This window comes from Octodon degus, unplaced genomic scaffold (assembly GCF_000260255.1).
Source record: "Octodon degus isolate 3935 unplaced genomic scaffold, OctDeg1.0 scaffold00024, whole genome shotgun sequence".
In the NCBI taxonomy this organism is placed as follows: domain Eukaryota; kingdom Metazoa; phylum Chordata; class Mammalia; order Rodentia; family Octodontidae; genus Octodon; species Octodon degus.
In genome coordinates this window covers 18,494,107-18,513,158 of record NW_004524600.1, presented here as the reverse complement: position 1 = coordinate 18,513,158, position 19,052 = coordinate 18,494,107, and the positions used below count along the sequence as shown (strand labels likewise).

Genomic DNA, 19,052 nt, shown 5'->3' with positions numbered 1-19,052 from the left:
CACACACACACACACACACACACACACTAAATAAATGTTAAAAAAAAAATTTAAAAAAAAACTGCACCAGATAAAAATGACAATAACGGTCATTTTACAGATGCAAAAACTGAGGCTTAGAGAGCATTTTAGGACTTGATTAATGTCATTCAGTTAGCAGTCACAAATTGTTAGTCAAATACTAGAACTTATGCTCTCACCTAGTCCACGATTATTAGACTATTGTAATAACTGCATGTGCAGATAAACAGCCCATAGTAACGTGAAAACAGATTCCATAAGACATTTCCAAAACAAAAGCTATGCTTTCTATGTAAGTCATGATGAGTTTCTTCTTTAATAGAGACATAGTGAATTTCTTCCAATTATTACCTTTTCAAAGAGGTAGAGCCAAATTACTACCGGAAAGTACAATGGACTTTTAGTGAAATTAATTCACAAGCAAATCACTACCGGGATACTCCGGAAAAGAGAATTGGGAAATCTAACCAAAAGTGCAAGCACATAAAAACAAGGACAGGAGAGAAGCGATTTCCTAGGGAAGCTACCCCTGCGACGACCTACCATGAGGGTGTTGCACCAGTCCTCCGTCCAGGTACGCACGCGGCTCCAGCCAGCCCCGAGCACGCAGAGCTTCTCCTCCAACACGGGCCCGCTGCCCACGATCAGGCTCTGGAGCACAGCGCTGCTCTCCGTGATGCCGTTCAAGTCAGCTTTTCTCTTTTCCAGATCCTTCAGAACACTCTAGAAAATGATACCAAGACCCATTTGGTCTGTCAGGAATTACAAAATGTATGTACATCATCTTATTTTTAAAAACTTTGCTTGTAGACAATCACAGTAGTCCATGACTTCCTAGATAATATGTAATGTTTCAAAGGGTTACAACAACTCATTACTATAGTAAGAGTTCTTGGGTAACCAAGGAAAATTTAAATATTTAATTAAAGAATATCACAAAGAGTAACAAATATGATGTATTTTATTTAAATATAAATTCTATTTTTTACAAACATCATAAACCTAGAAACACAAAATCCATTTCATTCTCAATAACTGCACAATGACAAAATAAAAGGATTTCAGAAATCGTAATTCTAAAATAGTCACAATAAATCTATCTTCCAGCTAGGTGTGGTGGTGCACACACCTATAATCCCAGTGCTAGGGCACCTGAGGCAGGACGATCACTATGAGTTTGAGACCAGCCTGAGTAAACAGTGAGTCCAGGCTGGCCTCAACTACATAATAAGACCTCATCTCCAAAGAGAAAAAGTTATCTTCTAGATTAGGAAAATAAATTATTAGGCACAGAATAATCACTTAAAAAGAGTATATTCTGGGCTAGTAAGATAGCTCAGTGGACTAAGCACCTGCTAAGGCAAGCTCAGGGACCAGGATTTGATCCCCAGCACCACATGCCTCTCCAGCCCTGTCCCCAGGTGCACTGGCTACAGAGACTGGGCATGGTGGCAAACGTCTATAATCCCAGTGCTGGGGAGGCTGAGATGGGAAGATCACTATGAGTCCAAACTGCATAGCAAAACCCTGTACCAAATACCTTAAGAAAAAAGAACATATGCTGGGCTGGAGAGACAGCTCAGGGTCTAAACTCCTCCCTGACAAGCACAAGGACCTGGGTTCAATCCCTGACACCACATGCCAGGCACACCGTTTGCTGTTCGGGCCACCAAGTCTGGGCATGGTGGCATGTGCCTGTAATCCCAGCACTGGGGAGGATGGAACAGGAGGATCACCACGAGTCCAAGCTAGGTAGCAAGACCCTGTACCAAACAAATAAATAAAACATTTTTAAAAAAGTAGGAGTATACCCTGTATCGAGGTTACTTAATATGCAGCCTGGCATATAAACATTAAAAAGTATTTTATACTAAGTAAATCATCAGAGAACTAACAAGTCTAAGCTTTGGTCTTAAAACTGTCACAACAGGCAAAGGTAACAGGACAGTTTGACCAGGCCAAGTACACAGTCACAATGCTGGAAGTCACAAAATTCTCTCAAATAGCAGCATGTGCACGTATCTCTCGTACTGCTACTAATGTCCTTGTGCTATTTTTAAACTACTGAGCTTTCTTAAAATAATATTTAAACCAAGAACATATTTCCAGGAGCGCAAGTTGGCATGGGACCATCGTTCAATCCTATTGTGAAAAGCAGACGACCCGCAAATTCACAAGGAAGTTGAGGTTTACGCAAGCACTGACCACATCAATTACTAGAATACTTATGGGTGCACGGAAATATTTCTTCCTTGTGTTCCTACCCAGCAAGTTAAAAAGCAGGGAGAGAAGGGAAGGGGTGGAGGGGTAGAGGAACAGGCAGCACCCACGCTCTCCACAGTGAAGGCGCAGGCGCTCCTTCCAGAATTATGTACCAAATGCCTGGAACAGGCTGTTTGAATTAGAAGAAATAATTATCTACAAGTAATAAAATTTAAAAGCATACACAGTATGCTAATAGAGTTCATAATAAAGAAAATAAGCTGAAAATGATGCAAGAGCTATGAAATAAAAATATTATGTTTAAACGTGAAAGACCCATTTAGGCTTTACAGTGAAAATAATTATACATACTCTAAGTGCAAAAGCACTAGAGTACTGTGGAATATGCATGTTTCTTTTCTTAATGTAATCAGTACAGGGTCTACGGGGTCTCACTACACAGATCAAACTCATAATGATGCTCCTGTTTTCAGCCTCCCAAGTGCCGGCATGGTTTTTAAATCTGAAATAAGAACGTTACAAAGATTCAACAATGGAACTTAAAAAAAATTGGGGTATAACTATGAATGTCCATTTTGTATCTGTGTATTCAAAGTGGTTGGGATAGATATATAGTTGCATTCTCTTAATGAATAGAATGATTTTTTCTAATGGTGTTTGTAAGTAGGATCACAAGTCTGCATCTTGTACAGCAATTAACCACTGAGAAGAATGTATGCAGTGTATTATTTGTTGAAACTTGTACTTTCGATTTGATTTGAAACTGTCTCATTGCTATATGTTTATCAATAAAACTTTGAAAAGAAAAGAAAAAAAAAAAACTCAAAAACAGGGCTGGGGAGATACCTTGGTGGTCTAAGTGCCTTCCTGGCAAGTGCAAGGACCTGAGTTTGATCCCCAGTACTGCATGTGGGCCACTGAAACTGCGAGCATGACAGCAGACACCTGTAATCCCAGCACTGGGGAGGCTGAGACAGGAGGATCACTATAAGTCTGCACTGCATAGTGATACCCTGTACCAAATAAATGAATGAATAAATAAATAATTAAAAAATTTTAAAAAAAGAACGTTACAAAGATGAGTGATTATATTTCACATTGATATTCATTTCGAGTGAAGACAGTACGCTATGTGATTTATATATTCCATCTTCATTATTTCAAATCTATAATAAAATTAAGCTGAAATTTAAGAATGCAAAACCCCTTAAGAGAAAAACACTATTTACAGTCTTTAAATAAATAATGAGCATCAACTTTCAAAACTGAATTTGAGTATAGAGATACAGATGATCAAATATTAAATATACAGTGTTTAATACCACGTATTACTAACCAGAATTAATAAAAGAATTCACACATTCACGTAGCAAAAAAAAAAAAAAAATGTAGAAGTAACTTTCCTGTGCATATATATAATGTTTATGAAGAAAAAAAATTCAAAACACAATATAAAAATGTTAAGTTTGGGGAAAAATGAAATGTAGCATGTTAAGAAGAAAAAACTGAACACAATGTCAGTTCACATCCCGAAAGATCTATAAATATCAAGCAACTCAAAATTTCCAACAGAATTCTAATTCTAAAATTCATATGAGTATCAAAAAGAAACATAATGACAGGAAATCTCTTAATCATACTTAAAAACATACCACGTGGTAACACTACATAGCTAAGTAGTTGGAGAACTGGCATGTCTGAAAGGCTCGGATTAGTGGAGAAGGAAACAAAAGTGACAGAGAAATAAGAATACACGGATTTGGTGTGTCAAATCTGCGGAGGAAATGATTGTTTCCTTAACAGACCAGACTTCACCTTAGAAAAATGTTTAGCACTTTTGTTTTTGATTTATAGCAAAACAAACTCCATCACAATTAATGAGAAAGGTAAAAATATGACAATGTGAAGGACCTCAAAGGGACTACAATAATGACATAATTTTGTAGTAAAGCTGGCCTCTCTAAACACTAAAGGCAGAAAAAGTGAAGTTGGATTTCATTCTTCAATAAAATTTCTTTTAAAAAACATACAATGGAAAGGAAAGTGTATTTGCAAAAAATTTGTTTAAAATAATACACACTATAATGAGCTTGAATAATCAGGACAATCAGCGCTAAATTAAAAGACAACCTGTGAATAACAATGGCCTGAATTACACTAATTTTCTCCAAAGAGCTGAAGGTGGCCTCTAAGCTTATGGAAGATTATCTAATTCAATGAGTAAAGAATACTTGCCTACCTTTGTCCAAGTTGTGGTTAAAACAAGCAAGTAGAAATTTTCATTCCCAGTGGCATATACAGCATTTCTAGATATGTGCTAAGCCTTCAAATGGATATACCCTGGAGCCAGTAAAGGCTAATAATTTATTCTCCACAATAAACTTACAACAATTTACAATACTGAAAACCAGAAGTAATTTAAATGGACATAAGATAATAAAAATTAAAATTAACGAAATACTATGCATATCATTAAAATATAATGTGAAATCCTTCCAGTTAAAGGAAAATAAAAAAGATAAATGTTTTTGAAAGTACATAAAACACTAGATACAATATAATTCCATTTTAAATAGATGTTTGTGGCTATGTATGTCAAAATGTGCTTAAAAAGATCAAAACAGCAGGGGTCAGGGGTTCAAGTTCCAGGCTTGCCATACAGATCCCGCCCCCAGGGCACGCTGAGAGGGCAGTTAAGACTGGGCGTGGTGGCGCATGCTTGTAATCCCAGCTTTTGGGAGATTGTAAAAAGGCAGATCATTACAAGTTGGATCTATGCAGTGAGACCCTGTACACCCTGTAGACCCTGTCCCAAATTAAAAAAAAAAAAAAAGTAAAGCTGTTAAATGCTTGTCTTAAATGAAAAGAAAAAGAAATTGCATGCTGTGACTTATGAGACCAATGTTAAGAAGGAAACTGTAAAATAAGGAAAAGAAAATCTGTGCTAATGTTGCTGTTACAATTCACACGGAAGGCATCACACCTATCACCAAAAGGAGAGAAAAAAGACCTATACCAGTGAGAGTAGAAGCGGGTGAGGAGCCAGGGTGGTGATGCACCTCTGTGATCCTCTGAAGGCTGAGCCACGAGGATTCTCTCCAGTTTAAGGCCAACCTGGGCTACATGAGGAGTTGGAGGCTAGCCTAAACTACTGAGAAACTCTATCTCAAAAAACTAAAAACAAACAAAAAAGGAAAAGAACAAACACAATGAAAATCCAGAATATTAGTAACTACTTCAAAACTGAAGAATCTAGAAGAAATGGATAGATTCCTAGGCATATACCAATTAGCAAAACTGAATGAAAAAAGACACAAAAAGTTTGAACACCACAATAATAGGCAGTAATAAAAATTGGAGCAGTAATAAAGCCCTACCAACTATGAAAAAGCCCAGGGCCCAGGACCAGTGAATTCTATAAGAATTTCAGAGAAAATCTAACACCAGCAGTCCTCAAAGTCTAAAATGCAACTGAGAGGTAAAGATGTGATTCCAAATTCATTCTAAGACACTAGCATTACCTTGATTCCAAAACCAGACAAAGACCCAGCTGAAAAAGAAAACTACAGACCAATCCTTATAAGAAATATAGATGAGGCGGGGCCGGGGAGATGGCTCAGTAGAATAAGCGCTTCCCTGGCAAACACAAGGGCATGAGTTCAATTCCCGGTTCCACCAAAAAGAAATATAGATGAAAAAATCCTCAATAAGATCCTGGCAAAGAGAATGCAATAAATCAGTAAAGAGATCATATACCATAACTAAGCAAGCTAGACCAATTTACTGTTTAGTAGGGCAACAGATTTAATGCAGGATATGTAGATATGCAAGGATTTACAAACAGAGTCAGGTGTGAAAAAGTGCCAAAGGACTGGCTATGCGCTGGGGACCCAAAGAAGCCAGCAGAACAAAGGTCTGGAGTCCACTCTAGTTTCCCTGCAGGTCCCTATCAGGAGATCAAAGGGTGTGCAATGGAAAACTGAAGGGTCCCTGAGGGAAGCTAGAAGAGGTGAGGACTGGAGTTCCTCTGAAGAAACCGAAGGGAGCCTTCCTTCTACCTTTCCCTTTTCGTGCATTCAGGCAGCAATCCTATTGGTTCCTGACCTTCACACCCAGGGTGAGTCTTCCATCTTCAGTAAATCCCCTCATCCACACCCACAACTACACTGATCCAATTTAGCTGGGTATTTCCCACTCACGCGGACCGGATCAGTTAATTGTCATATAGGCTTTGCCCCAGGGATAAAGCACAGTTCAACATACACAAATCAGTAAGTGTCACAGATCACATGAGCACAATCAAGGACACCTAGCTCTTGGGACACTGAGGCAGAAGGATCACTGTGAGTTCCAGGCAGCCTGAGCTACATAATGAGTTCAAGGCCAGCATGTGCTACAAAGTAAGACTCTCAAAAAAAAACAGAAAAAAAAAAAAAGACAAACAGAAGCAAAGATAAAAATCATATGATCATCTCCAGAGATGCAGAAAAAGGCTTTGATAAAATAAACAGCAACTCAGATAAAAAAAAAACCTAAAGGCCCTTATCTCAATCTAATAAAAGTCATTTATGATAAACATACTGCCAAACATCATATTAAACGGGGAAAGCTGACAGTCATCCCTCAACTCAAGAATAAGAATAAGAATAAGGATGTCCACCACTACACTCCTGAATATACTATGCAAAACAAGCCAGAACAATCAGGCAAGAGAAAGAAATGAAAGTAATATGTAAGGGAAAGTAAAACTTCAAACATATACAAATAAAAGACAGGGCTGTAAATAGCTCAGCAGCACAAGTGCCTGCCTGGCAAAGAACAATGCCCTGAGTTTGATTCTCAGTACCAAAAAAAAGAAAAAGCAGCAGCAGCAGCAATAGTAGGTTGCCCGGGCTGATTCCAACTTGGGTTGTCCTGCTTCAGCCTTAAACAAAAACATGCTGGGAAAATACCCAGACAGGGAGTGGTTGGGTCAAACAGGACCTCTAATCCTACTTTTTAAAGAAATCTCCATATTGATTTAGACAGTCGTTGTACCAGTCTGCACTCCTACCAACAGTGGAGAAGGGTTCCTTTTCCCCCACAGCCCCTCCAGCATTTGTTTTTTGGTTGACTTCTTGATAACAGCCATTCTTTCTCCAGTGAGAAGGAATCTCAGTGTTGCTTTAATTTGCATTTCTCACATGACTAATTGTGTTGAACGTTTTTTCATGTTTCTTTGTCGTTTGTATTTCTTCATCTGGGAAGTATGTATTCGTCTTAGATGCCCCTCTTTTTTCATTGGATCTTTGAATTCTGGGGCCTTGATTTTTTTCCATTCTTTACATGTCCTTGAGAGAAGCCCTTTGTCTGAGGGACAGTCAGCTAAAATTTTTTCCCAATTCATGCGTTTTCTTTTTACTATACTGCTGATTTCTTTTGACATGCAGAAACTTCTCAAAAAGATGAGATCCCAGTTGTTGATTCCTTGGAGTATTGCCCAGGCAGTTTGGTTTTTGTTCAGGAACATTCTACCTACATCTTTGTCTTCATTATTTCTACCTACTCTCTCTTCAAGTAGATTTAGTGTTTCTGTTTTAATATTTGATCCATTTCTACTTTAGTTGAGTACATGGTGACAGACATGGGTCTAGTTTTAGTCTTCATTCAGCATGTAGAAATCCAGCTTTTCCAGCACCATTTATTAAAGAAGTTATCTTTCTTCCAGTGAACATATTTGGACCCTTTGTCAAAGATAAGGTGGCTGAGTGTGTTTGTAGTTGTGTTTGCATCTTCTACTCTGTTCCTTTGATCTGCGGGTATGGTTTTTTGTCACAGGAGTTTTTTAGTATAATTTCAAATAAGGAATTCTGATAGCTCCTGCCTTGCCTTTGTTGTCCAACATTGCTTTTGCTATTATTCTAGGCCTCTTCTGGTTCTAGACAAATTTTAGAAATGCTTTCTCTAGATCTGTGAGGTATACTAATGATAATCAGGATTGCAATGTTATGTATAACAATTTCGGGAGTGTGGTCATTTTCACAATGTTCATTCTTCCTATTGCACAAGCAAGGAATATCTTTCCATTTTCTGAAATCCTCTTCAATCACTTTTTTCAGAGTACTGTAATTTTCTAAATCATGTTATGAACAAGGGAAAATACTGTCTTAAAAGTGTACTGTACAAAGATAACATTTCCTAGAAGACTTGAATGTAAGGAAAACAGTTTGGTCTCCTGCTTTGCACTCCTGTGGCCTCGCCCATTTCCTTCTCATGGCCATCTCTTCCCCTCCTGCCGCTCACCCAACTCAGGGAACACACACACCCTTTGGTATTAGATTCCTGGACTGACCCAACCCCCTGACTCCCTCCAGCGTCACCTCCGCAGCACAGCCAGGGAAAGCAGCACTGTGCCTGCCCAGAACCTGGTCTCCACTGCAGCCACTCTGGAAGTTTCCCTTTATATAAACACCCCTTTCTACATTCATCACTTATTTTCAGGACTCCCTAGCATACCTGCTTCTTTCTTAGGGAAAGAATTGAGGCAAGCACTCGGGAATGAACTCCCTTGTGGGCTTTGTCCGCCTCTGAAGAAAGAATTCCCAAATCAACCCTCTAATCTCTGCAATTTCAAAGTAACTATATGGCTACAGAGAACTGTGGCACTGATTTTTAGAAATTCTGTCCCTATGTTCTTCACATTAGTTGGTTTGTGAGAGAAAGATTAGTTATTGGTACAAAAATTATTAAAGAAGAATTAAAATCAGCACAATGCTTTGTAAAGACTGAGTACGGAGAAATTGTCACAGATTTTGAAAGTGGCTAATTTAAAATGTTTTCAAGTGTCCCCTAAGCAATCATGCTGACAAAGACCTCAATATTCCATGCAAGTCTAAGGCTTTTGGAATCCAGATAAAAATATCTTATTAAAATAGCTGCTTTTAAAATGTTCTAGGACACAGAAATGAAAAAAATAATGGAACAAAGAAAAGGCTCTGTTTAATACGAAATGGAGAGAAAGTGTCCACCCAGAATGCCCTGGGCAAATGTCACAGCCACACAGCCGCGATGTTGGAGGCCACCTAAACTTACCTTCGCCCAGGAGATTTCCGTGTCCAAGTCACCAAGCACACCTTCTGAAGCAGACTTCTGCACCAACTCAGCCTCAGTGGCAGAAAGCCACTCAGCTAGGGAGGCAGCCTCCTTCTTCACCTTCCGGGCAAGCTGAGATGCTTTTTCCAGATCCTGCTTTCCTTCTGTCACCTGCAGGCAAAAGGAGGTGCGACAGATGTGAGCACACATGAATGGGAATCAGGGCTCCAATTAAACATACAAACTGATCTGCATCTCAGCCCGAGATGTGCACAGCCCACATCTGCGGCACCTCTGAGTGCCCCTCTGGTCCTGTGAGTCTACATGGAGTCACCACAGTGTGGCTGTTCCCAGGCCCCAACTCATCCTGTCCCCAGGAGAGAGGCATGGCCTTCACGGGGCTGCTAGGAGAACAAAATGTGAAAACACATACACCAAGGACTGGCACTGCTCCCAACCAAGGTAAAGACTCAGTAATTGGCACGCCTTATCACGCGAGGGTGGCCTAAAGGCGTCTCAGAGGAGGACTCCCTTGAAGAAAAGGCACTTGATTACAGCAACAGGGGCAGACAGCACGTGTTCACAAGTCTATGTTTACAATTCACTGCGCAACTTAAAACACAACTATGCAACATGAACCTTACCAGTGTTTTGTTCTTATTGTTATCAAGAGCAAAATGAACTGAACTTCTGGGGTGTGCTGAGTGTTAATGACAACATAGCTTTTGCTGCAATCATTTGAAATTGTAATTTAAACGCCCACTGCATTTTCAAATCACATCTCACCCATGTGTTACACAATAAAATCCATAGCAGCCCGTGATTGGCCCTGCTGTTCTTCCTACTTCCTACATAAGCAAACTGAAACGTAAAAGGTTAAGGGCAAGGCAAGGGTAGCACAGTGTACAAGGCTCCAAGGATACTCATTGTCATGGCAGCAGAATTGAAACAGCCCGATCTCAGAAACGATATGTGTCCACCAACAGATGGAGGAATAAAGAAAAGGTGGTATCTGTCCACGATGAAGAACTCCTCTGCCACAAGGAGTGATTGACCTAGGGCACTGGTGGGCAAACGACACAACTTGGGAACACAATAGTAAGCAAGTCAGACACATAAGCACAAATGTTACACAGCTTCTCTTATATGAGAAGCAAGAGAGAGATAGAGACACACAAAGTGACAGAGAGAGAAAGAGAAAAAGGGCAAAATAGCAAATAGATAAACAGGAAGTAAAGAGATCTCTTTCAAATGAATGCAGGAACAAGAGATGGAGGAAGAGGGAGGAAAAGAGAATGCAAAGAGTAGAAGGGACCAAAATGACGATGAGAGTAGGTGTTTTGCACATGGGATAGGGGCCAAAAGTTGGAGGGAGCCGGGAGAGAAAGGAGCAGTACGGGATGAAGATAAGAATGTGCTGGACACATGTACCAACTCCGAATGATAACAGTAATCACTATGAACCACAAATATGTACTAATAAAAAAAGTTTTTCCCTCATGTACAAAAAAAAAAAAAAAAAAGAATGGCACGGCCATTGAATGAGGTAAATCTAATGCTTTTCATTCTACAGTAATATTCTCAAACTAAGAGCCATCATTCACAACAGCAAGTGGACAAGATGCCCACTTAGGGGACATCACAACCCAGTACCTAAACACAGTTAGTTCTCATTCAGATGGAAGCATACATAGGGTATCAATGTCCAAGGACAGGAGTGGACAGTCACCCCAGTATACAGCATGGAACTTCCTTGGATGATGTGGAAAGACATACAGGTGAGATTTTGTTACTAAGTGACACAGGATTACTCTTGGTTTTTCTAGCTCTCTGGGTTCAATCTTATTCTTCCATCCCTCAAGCACTGACTCTTGGTAAATTCCTTCTCAAGAGTAAAATACTTTTGCTGCACAGCTTAATTAAAATTCAAGATTCTAAGTCAACAGCACCTCTGCACACACATTACAAGAGACAAACACATGGTTATTACACAATCAAATGACAGTTACATGACTTTGACATACTAGAGAACTACACGAACATCACAAAATTTAATGTCACCAAAGATTTGTGTAACCAGGAGGAAAATAATTTATAGTCATCTGATAACAATTTATACTTTTATCAGTCTAATCAATACATTTTTAAGATGTATTGCATATTGATTAAGCCATATGAGGTTGCAAATTTTTATCCTAATCATTCATCCCTTCTCCCTCCTAGATAGCCAACCATTCCTTCTCAAGAGCATTATTTCCATCAGTTATTAAACTGTACTCTTCTCTCACAGAAAAAAAAATTAAAAATAACTCCCTTCTTGGACCCCACCACCCCAAAGACCTCTCAATCTTTCCCAGGCACTTCTAGGGCTGGCTCCAGGACCCTACTCCCACATGCCCAGAACTATGCCACCCCATCTTGTGCCTCACCTCACCACAGAAGCTCTTCTGCTAAGTTCAGTTAGATGCCCAATGGCAACAGACTGACAGGCACTTTCATATGGCCATCATATTTAACTGGGGTTTTTTGTTGTTGTTGTTTTTCATTAAACTTTGTTTTAATGGGTCTCAAAATTCTGTGACAGATTTTGGGTCAAGTTGTTTCCATTAAAAAGTATTGATCTTAAAAACTAATAACTTTAAAACTGTCACACACACACACCCCAAAAAAAAGGTCCACAAAACATTCTCCTTTCCTTCTGAAGATTTTAAGATACATTGTTATCATTAACCAGTCTTTCACTATTAAACTTAAATAACCAATTGGGTGAAACAGTTCTGAGACCATTCTTATGCCACTGATGAAGACTGGGGTGGCAGATGTTAGGGATACTATTCATTTAGCCTTCTGAGCTTTCTGGGCAGACTTGGTGACCTTGCCAGCTCCGGCAGCCTTCTTGTCCACAACTTTGATGACACCCACAGCAACTGTCTGCCTCATATCACAAACAGCAGAACAACCCAGATGTGGGCAGTCTGAGAAGCTCTTGACACACATGGGCTTGCCTGGAGCCATGTCAACAATGGCAGCATCACCAGATTTCAAAAACTTGGGCCCATCTTCCAGCTTCTTACCAGTCTAGCAATCAATGTTTTCTTTCAGCTCAGCAAACTTGCAAGCAATGTGAGCTGTGTGACAATCCAGGACAAGGGCATAGCCAGCTGGGATGGTTCAGAATAATCACCTGAGCAGTGAAACCAGCTGCTTCCATTGATGGGTCATTTTTGCTGTTACCGGCCACACTGCCACATCAGACATCTTTGACAGACACTTGACACTGAAGCCCACATTGTCCCCAGGAAGAGGTTCACTCAAAGCTTCATGGTGCATTTCAACAGACTTGACTTCAGTTGTGACACTGACTGGAGCAAAGGTGACCACCATGCAGGGTTTGAGAATACCAGTCTCACTCGGCCCACAGGGACAGTGCCAATACCACCAATTTTGTAGACATCCTGGAAGGGGGTGGCTGCAAAGGCTTGTCAGTTGGGCAAGTGGGTGGGAGGATGTAATTCAAAGCTTCAAGCAGTGTGGCTCCACTGGCATTGCCAACTTTATGAGTGACCTTCCATCCTTTGAACCAAGGCATGTTAGCACTTGGCTCCAGCATGTTGTCACCATTCCAACCAGGAATTGGCACAAAAGCTACAGTGTCAGGGTTGTAGCCGATTTTCTTAATGTAGGTGCTGACTTCCTTAACAATTTCCTCGTATCTCTTCTGGCTGTAGGGTGGCTCTGTGGAATCCATTCTGTTAACTCCAACAATTAGTTGTTTCACACCCAGTGTGTAAGCCAGAAGGGCATGCTCATGGATCTACCCATTCTTGGAGATACCAGCTTCAAATTCACCAACACCAACAGCAACAATCAGGACAGCACAGTCAGTCTGAGATGTGCCCATAATCATGTTTTTGATGAGGTCTCTGTGTCTAAGGACATCAATGATGCTCACATAATACTTGCTGGTTTCGAATTTCCACAGGGAGATGTCAGTGGTGATACCACGCTCACACTTGGCTCTCAGCTTGTCCAAGACCCAGGCATACTTGAAGGAACCCTTCCGCATCTCAGCAGCCTCCTTCTCAAAATTTTCAGTGATTCTTTTGTCAATGCCATCATATTTGCAGATCAGATGGCTGGTGCTGGTGGATTTGCTGGAGTCCACATGTCCGATGATGATAATACTAATGTGAGTCTTTTCTTTCCCCATGTTGGCTTGGATTTAGTGGTGGCTCTCACTACATCTGTGTTCTCGCGGCAAACCCGTTGTGAAAAAGCCATATTTAACTGCTGATAAGATTCAGACAGATGTTTCCACCTCTCCTGAAATCCCACCTTCCCCTGCCTAGCCAGACCTGACATTTCCTTGGTGTGCCTACCACTTCTTGCTACGGATTCTAGTTTCCTTCATGAGCTCATCGTTCTCAGACTTCTTGCTAAATGATGTCATTCGTAAGACGTGGTCAGAGCTCTCTTCTCTTTTCGCTATATCCTCTCCCTAAGCAAATCTCACCCTCCCTGGAAATTTTAATCACTGCCTCTACATCAAGGACTCATAAAATCAGCTCTTCAGCCCAGATACATTCTCTCACCGGAACAACCATGTACGTAGCTGACATTTCCAGTTAACTCCCTCAAAGGTGCTTCCGATGGCACATCAGCTGGGTCCAAGGGGCTGCTGCACACCTCTACCTTTCCTTCCCATGCTGGCAGCAGGAGCATCCATGAAATTAACCCTAAAGCCCAGGAGTCAGACCTGTCTCTCCCTGTCTTCTGCTCCACAGCTGGTCCATCACAGGCATTTACTACTAGTCCCATGTCACACTTATGTCTGACATAGCGCGCTCCATCTCCACTGTCCACCCTCGTTCAAGTCACTATCACGTATCAACGAGTACTAGGATGTCCTCATTGATCTCCACACATCCACCCTAGCTTCCAATTCCGTCTCCAAACTGCAGTGAATGACAGTTTAAAAACACACCTCAGGGTCCAGGGCCTTCCTACTAAATTAAAGCCCTGTAACAGCTACTTATTGCTCTTAACCCAGAGATTTGAAAATAAACTCTTTGACACCCACAGGGAACGTCTCCTCGATCTTCCTGACTCCATGCTCCCTACACTGGCTGGCTCTGTCTCTCTGTCTGTCGCCTACCCTTGCCCCACAAACGCACTACGGTACCATAGATCCTTTCCATGTGCTGCTCCAGGAGACCCCCAAAGCCCATCTCCGGTTTTACCCATCCTTCAAATCTCAGCTGGTGCATCATTTCTGGGGAAAGCTTTCCTAACCCAAGGCTGGGCCAAGCCCTCTTTTAGCCGCGCTCTGAAAGCATCACACACATTCCTTCAGGTGGCCCACTTCAGGTGGACAATCCAAAGTCACAGCCTGTGGCCACGAGACTAACAACGCCCCTTCACCTCTCCTAGCTTCCATCGGATAACATGATAGCTTACTTCAAGGTCCCTCATGCCTATATAACTCCTGACTACCAGGAAAGTCACAATTAGGTTGAGTAAGAATATTAATTAATGCTGAAACCATAGCAACAACTAGACAAGGAACACAAAAGCCAGCAAATCCACCCTTGTCCTTAAATACCCAGCCAGTGAGCAGGTAATAAGCTCAGCTCTAGGACACAAAAACAAGCTCTCATTACGTGTCCCAGAGGCACCATGCCCCAAAACGTGTCACACCGTGGCAGAAGACGCCTTGCACAGGGTAAGTTAAAACCACCTAAAAAGCATGGACTGCTTGTTCAGTCTTATTAGTTTTAAACGAATAACAAAATCTCAACTATTTTCCTCTGGGATTATGCAAAAACTCCCAAGTTCCTTTGAAAGGAGGATCCAAGCTTTACTTGGCCATTTCTAAGGAAGGCTGCCCTTCCACACATTCTTTTGCCTTCCAAGGACCATGGCAAAGATTCTCAAAGAGAAGACAAGACACCAGCTGGATTCAGTCACTCACAGAAAATGGCCCTGCCACTGCCATGCAGATTCACCAAAATGTCCAGACTGTGGGTGCTGCTTGGAAGGCTGCAGATCCTGATAGATGAATAGGAACTTCCTGTCAAGTAAGATGCACTAGAATCCTAATATTTCAACACCCCTCAACACAATACTCAAGTTAGAAATCCAAAGATATAGAACTCGAGTTTACATAAGGTACCTTATTTGTAGAGTTTCCTGAAAATAATTTATGAAATACTGATAGCCACTGAAGGTATAAATATTAATCTGGATTAAAACTTTAAAGTTCTACATTAGTATCAATCATTACAACTTTAATGTATACATTTAAAGAAATGTAGCCAACATGACTGGAACAAGAGGTTATGTCATAAATTTCTTTTTTTCTTTTTCTTTTTTCTTTTACGGTACCAGCAAGCAAACTCAGATCCTGGTGCTAGCCAGGCAACACACCATAAATTTCAAACATGCACTTTCTCAAAAGTGAAATTTAAATTATAGAAGGAATGCTGGAGTGGCAGTTCTACGGTAGAGCCTGTGCTTAGCAAACACAAGGCAGAGGATTCAATCCTCAGCACCAAGAATAGCAAAAAATGAGTGAGAAGATAGACAGACAGACAGACAGCTCGCCCCTGCTGTCCCCACCTGTGCACCCAGCTCGTTGTAGAGGACCTTCAGGGAGGTCAGCTGCTCATCCATGCCTTTGGGGTTGTCGGTCTGCTGCTTCTGGACAATGTGCCGTCCCGTTTTGATCACAGTCTCCACTTCGAGTTTGACTTCACTCAGGGTTTTATACAGTTTCTTTACCAAAAAAAAAAAAAAAAAAAGGCCGATTTCACCGAGTTATAAAAACTTGTCAACCAGAATTAGTTCAAAATGCAGTACACGCTGCTTGACAGCTCAGAACCCATGAAGAAGACCAAAGGGCGTTATCTTCCTCAAATTTGGTGCCAAGGTCGGGTCAACAGACAACAAAGCTGTAATGCCATTCTCAAATCAGGCAGCAAAATAAACTAATAGAATTTATGCTTGTTTAAAAAACTTAGAGATGTGTACCCAATGTTTACGGAAATACCTCAGCACAAACATTAGTCTACACAGCATGAGAAAAATTAGGACTACAAGGTAGATGTCTGAAATGGATAAAATTCCATTTGAGACCTAAGGGCTTGGCTCAGTGGTAATCAGCATGCTTAGCTTGGACAAAATCCCTAGCCTAGGAAGTACACAAATATAAACACAAACACACACACACACACACACACACACACACGCACGCATTACATTTTTAGAAGTCCTAAGTACTATGGCTAAAAAAGTCAATATTGGCTGGTTTTGACTGTTGGGATTTGGGATCACTAGCATTTATTTATGTATGCACGTATTTATTTCTATTTCTATAAAGAAGCAAGTCCACCACCAATGAGTGTATATTACTTAAATTATGTTAATGTATATAAAACTCAATGTATCAAGATGGCTATGACTACGTAAAATCGGAGTTCTGCAGGTCAAGTTCAGAGATGTCCTCACCCCAGGTGCCTCAAATTCCAAAGCTGTGGACATCTGCTCTTGGTGCCACGCATTATTGTCCTAACCCAAGATACCAGAGAGCACACTGTCACCTGAGGGGACTGAACCGACAGGAGATCAGAGAGCGCTTGTTGTTTGCCACTCTACCCCAACAGGCGAGGAAGTGCTTATGTGCAGGTGAGACAGAGGTTCAAATTTCTCCTATTCAAGCATGTTTCCGCCCACCTCAGAAACAGACGTGTGGAAAATGCTGTTTGGAAAAGCACAGGAATTGTCCCCAGACCCTTACCCAACAAATGATATAGTGGCTTTCAGGCAGGACACCAAGGCTAGCTCATATTGTCCTGGCCACATTATTTTAAAATGTTTACTTGATTGAATTATAAAGTTCAACACTGAAGTAGTATCAAAGCGTTACAGATCATTTCATCTTTCGCACCTTAGATTTCAACTTGTATTTAAACTTTTATTTCCCTAGAAAAATGTATTATGCCCTAATAGTCCCATCATCCATTCTACTTGGGATATTACTTTCATCTTTTTTTGTTAGGCTTAAACCTTATAAATTAGAAGTTAACATTTTGCATCTTGCTTTCATGGAGGAAGAAAAATTTTTTTGATATGGTAACATTCCTGACATCGCTTCTAACTTCAATTCATCTGGGTATCTCCAATTCAACCCTGAAGGCTGGACATATAGCTCAGTGGCAAAGCATTAGCCTCGCATGCACGAGGAACGAGGTTAAAAAAAAAAAATTATCCTTGCTAAAAAGACAGCGCCCTCACGTATTTAACTTACCTGCACCACACTGCTGAAGTCTTGCCTAAAGTTAGGCTACATGAAGATGTTTCTTTATCTATGATACTGTAATCGCTAAACTTACTCTTTCTCATCTCTCCTAAATTTCTCTGGAAAGACAACACTCTTTTGGAATGTGTTTCCACCATCAGCCTGTGCTCAGCACACCTCAGGCCGGCGCTGGGCCCCAGCCCCTCACCATGCACTTCTCCAAGTGGCTCTGCACGACCTCAGGGTCCACGTCCTTCACCTCCAGGACGGGGAGCTCGGCTTGCACACCTTCCAGCACACGCTTGCAGTCGAGCATGCGCTGTTCAAAGTTAGCAGGTTTCTGGAAGAGCTGGAATTTTGTGGACACCTCTCGAAGTTTCCTCTGTTTACCAAAATGAAAATAGTGAGTGGCTCACATCAGAGTATCTCCCTCTAACTCCCTCTCCCCCTTCCCTTCTCTCTCTCTCTCTCTCTCTCTCTCTCTCTCTCTCTCTCTCTCTCTCTCTCTCTCTCTCTCTCTCTCTCTCAGTTGCTATGAAAGAAGCCACCCAGGAAGGCACTCAGGAACACAACCAAGAGAAGGCCTGAAGGAACCAGGCAAGGTCACCCAAATGCCTAACTAAATGCACAGCCCAGTGTCACAAAGTATGTGACAAACACTGTCTTCATCTCAGAAACAGTAATTTGGGACAGTAAACTTGCACAAAGCTGGTCTGACTGGAACTAAAACTTCATCAATTTTCTCTCACCTGTGCAAAAAAATATAGTCCAGGAACCCAGAACTCAAAGGGCATTGTTCCCAAGTTCAAAGTCAAAGCCAATTACAAAGAACCCATTAAGGAGCTAAGCGCAGCTGCGTCCGGGCTCACTCAGCCACACAGCCTGATACAGGCTCAGTATCAGCAGAACAAGCTACAGAAGCTAACTTCTAACTCGAGCTCACTCTTTCTCTTCTCCATTATAAAAAGTTCAGAGTGAGTGTTTTTCCACTCAGGCATCCATTTGTTTGTTGCCATGCGGTGCAATGTGCCAAGGACACAGCACTCCCATGCCTCGGTTTACATCAGAAAGAGCACTGAAGCTCCTGAAGAGCCAGCTCTCCTCCTCTCCTTTTTCTTCTTTCTTCCTAGCACTTGAGCATACCTGAAGCACATCCACCTGGCTTCCTCCTCTCCCGGTCCTGCCCTCTGGAGAGGGAGGAGGCTGAGAGCGCAGGGTCCTCCTCAGCTCCTCCAGGGTGAGCTCATGGGCCGAGATCTCTGCTTGGATTTTCTACCAAGAGGATTAAAAAGGCAGAGGAAAGTTGTTTTTTAGAAAAGCACATATAGAAACAATGCAGAAGTTCTGTATAGTTCTGTGATATGATATTGTAAAGCAGCTTTATTTTTGGCGGAACCAGGGACCGAACTCAGACCCTTGCACTTGCCAGGCAAGCGCTTAT

General features: G+C 41.3%; 1 protein-coding gene across 1 annotated transcript in view; it reads right to left on the bottom strand.

Annotated features, from left to right (window-relative positions):
* Nucleotides 1-19,052, bottom strand: part of Utrn (utrophin) — a 522,813-nt gene that overhangs the window by 305,697 nt on the left and 198,064 nt on the right. The window contains exons 30-34 of the mRNA XM_023712207.1: nucleotides 18,755-18,883; nucleotides 17,820-17,993; nucleotides 15,934-16,089; nucleotides 9,316-9,486; nucleotides 565-744 (exon numbers count right to left, since the gene is read on the bottom strand). Coding sequence (XP_023567975.1) covers nucleotides 565-744; nucleotides 9,316-9,486; nucleotides 15,934-16,089; nucleotides 17,820-17,993; nucleotides 18,755-18,883 — 810 coding nt within the window. The remainder of the gene's footprint in view (nucleotides 1-564; nucleotides 745-9,315; nucleotides 9,487-15,933; nucleotides 16,090-17,819; nucleotides 17,994-18,754; nucleotides 18,884-19,052) is intronic.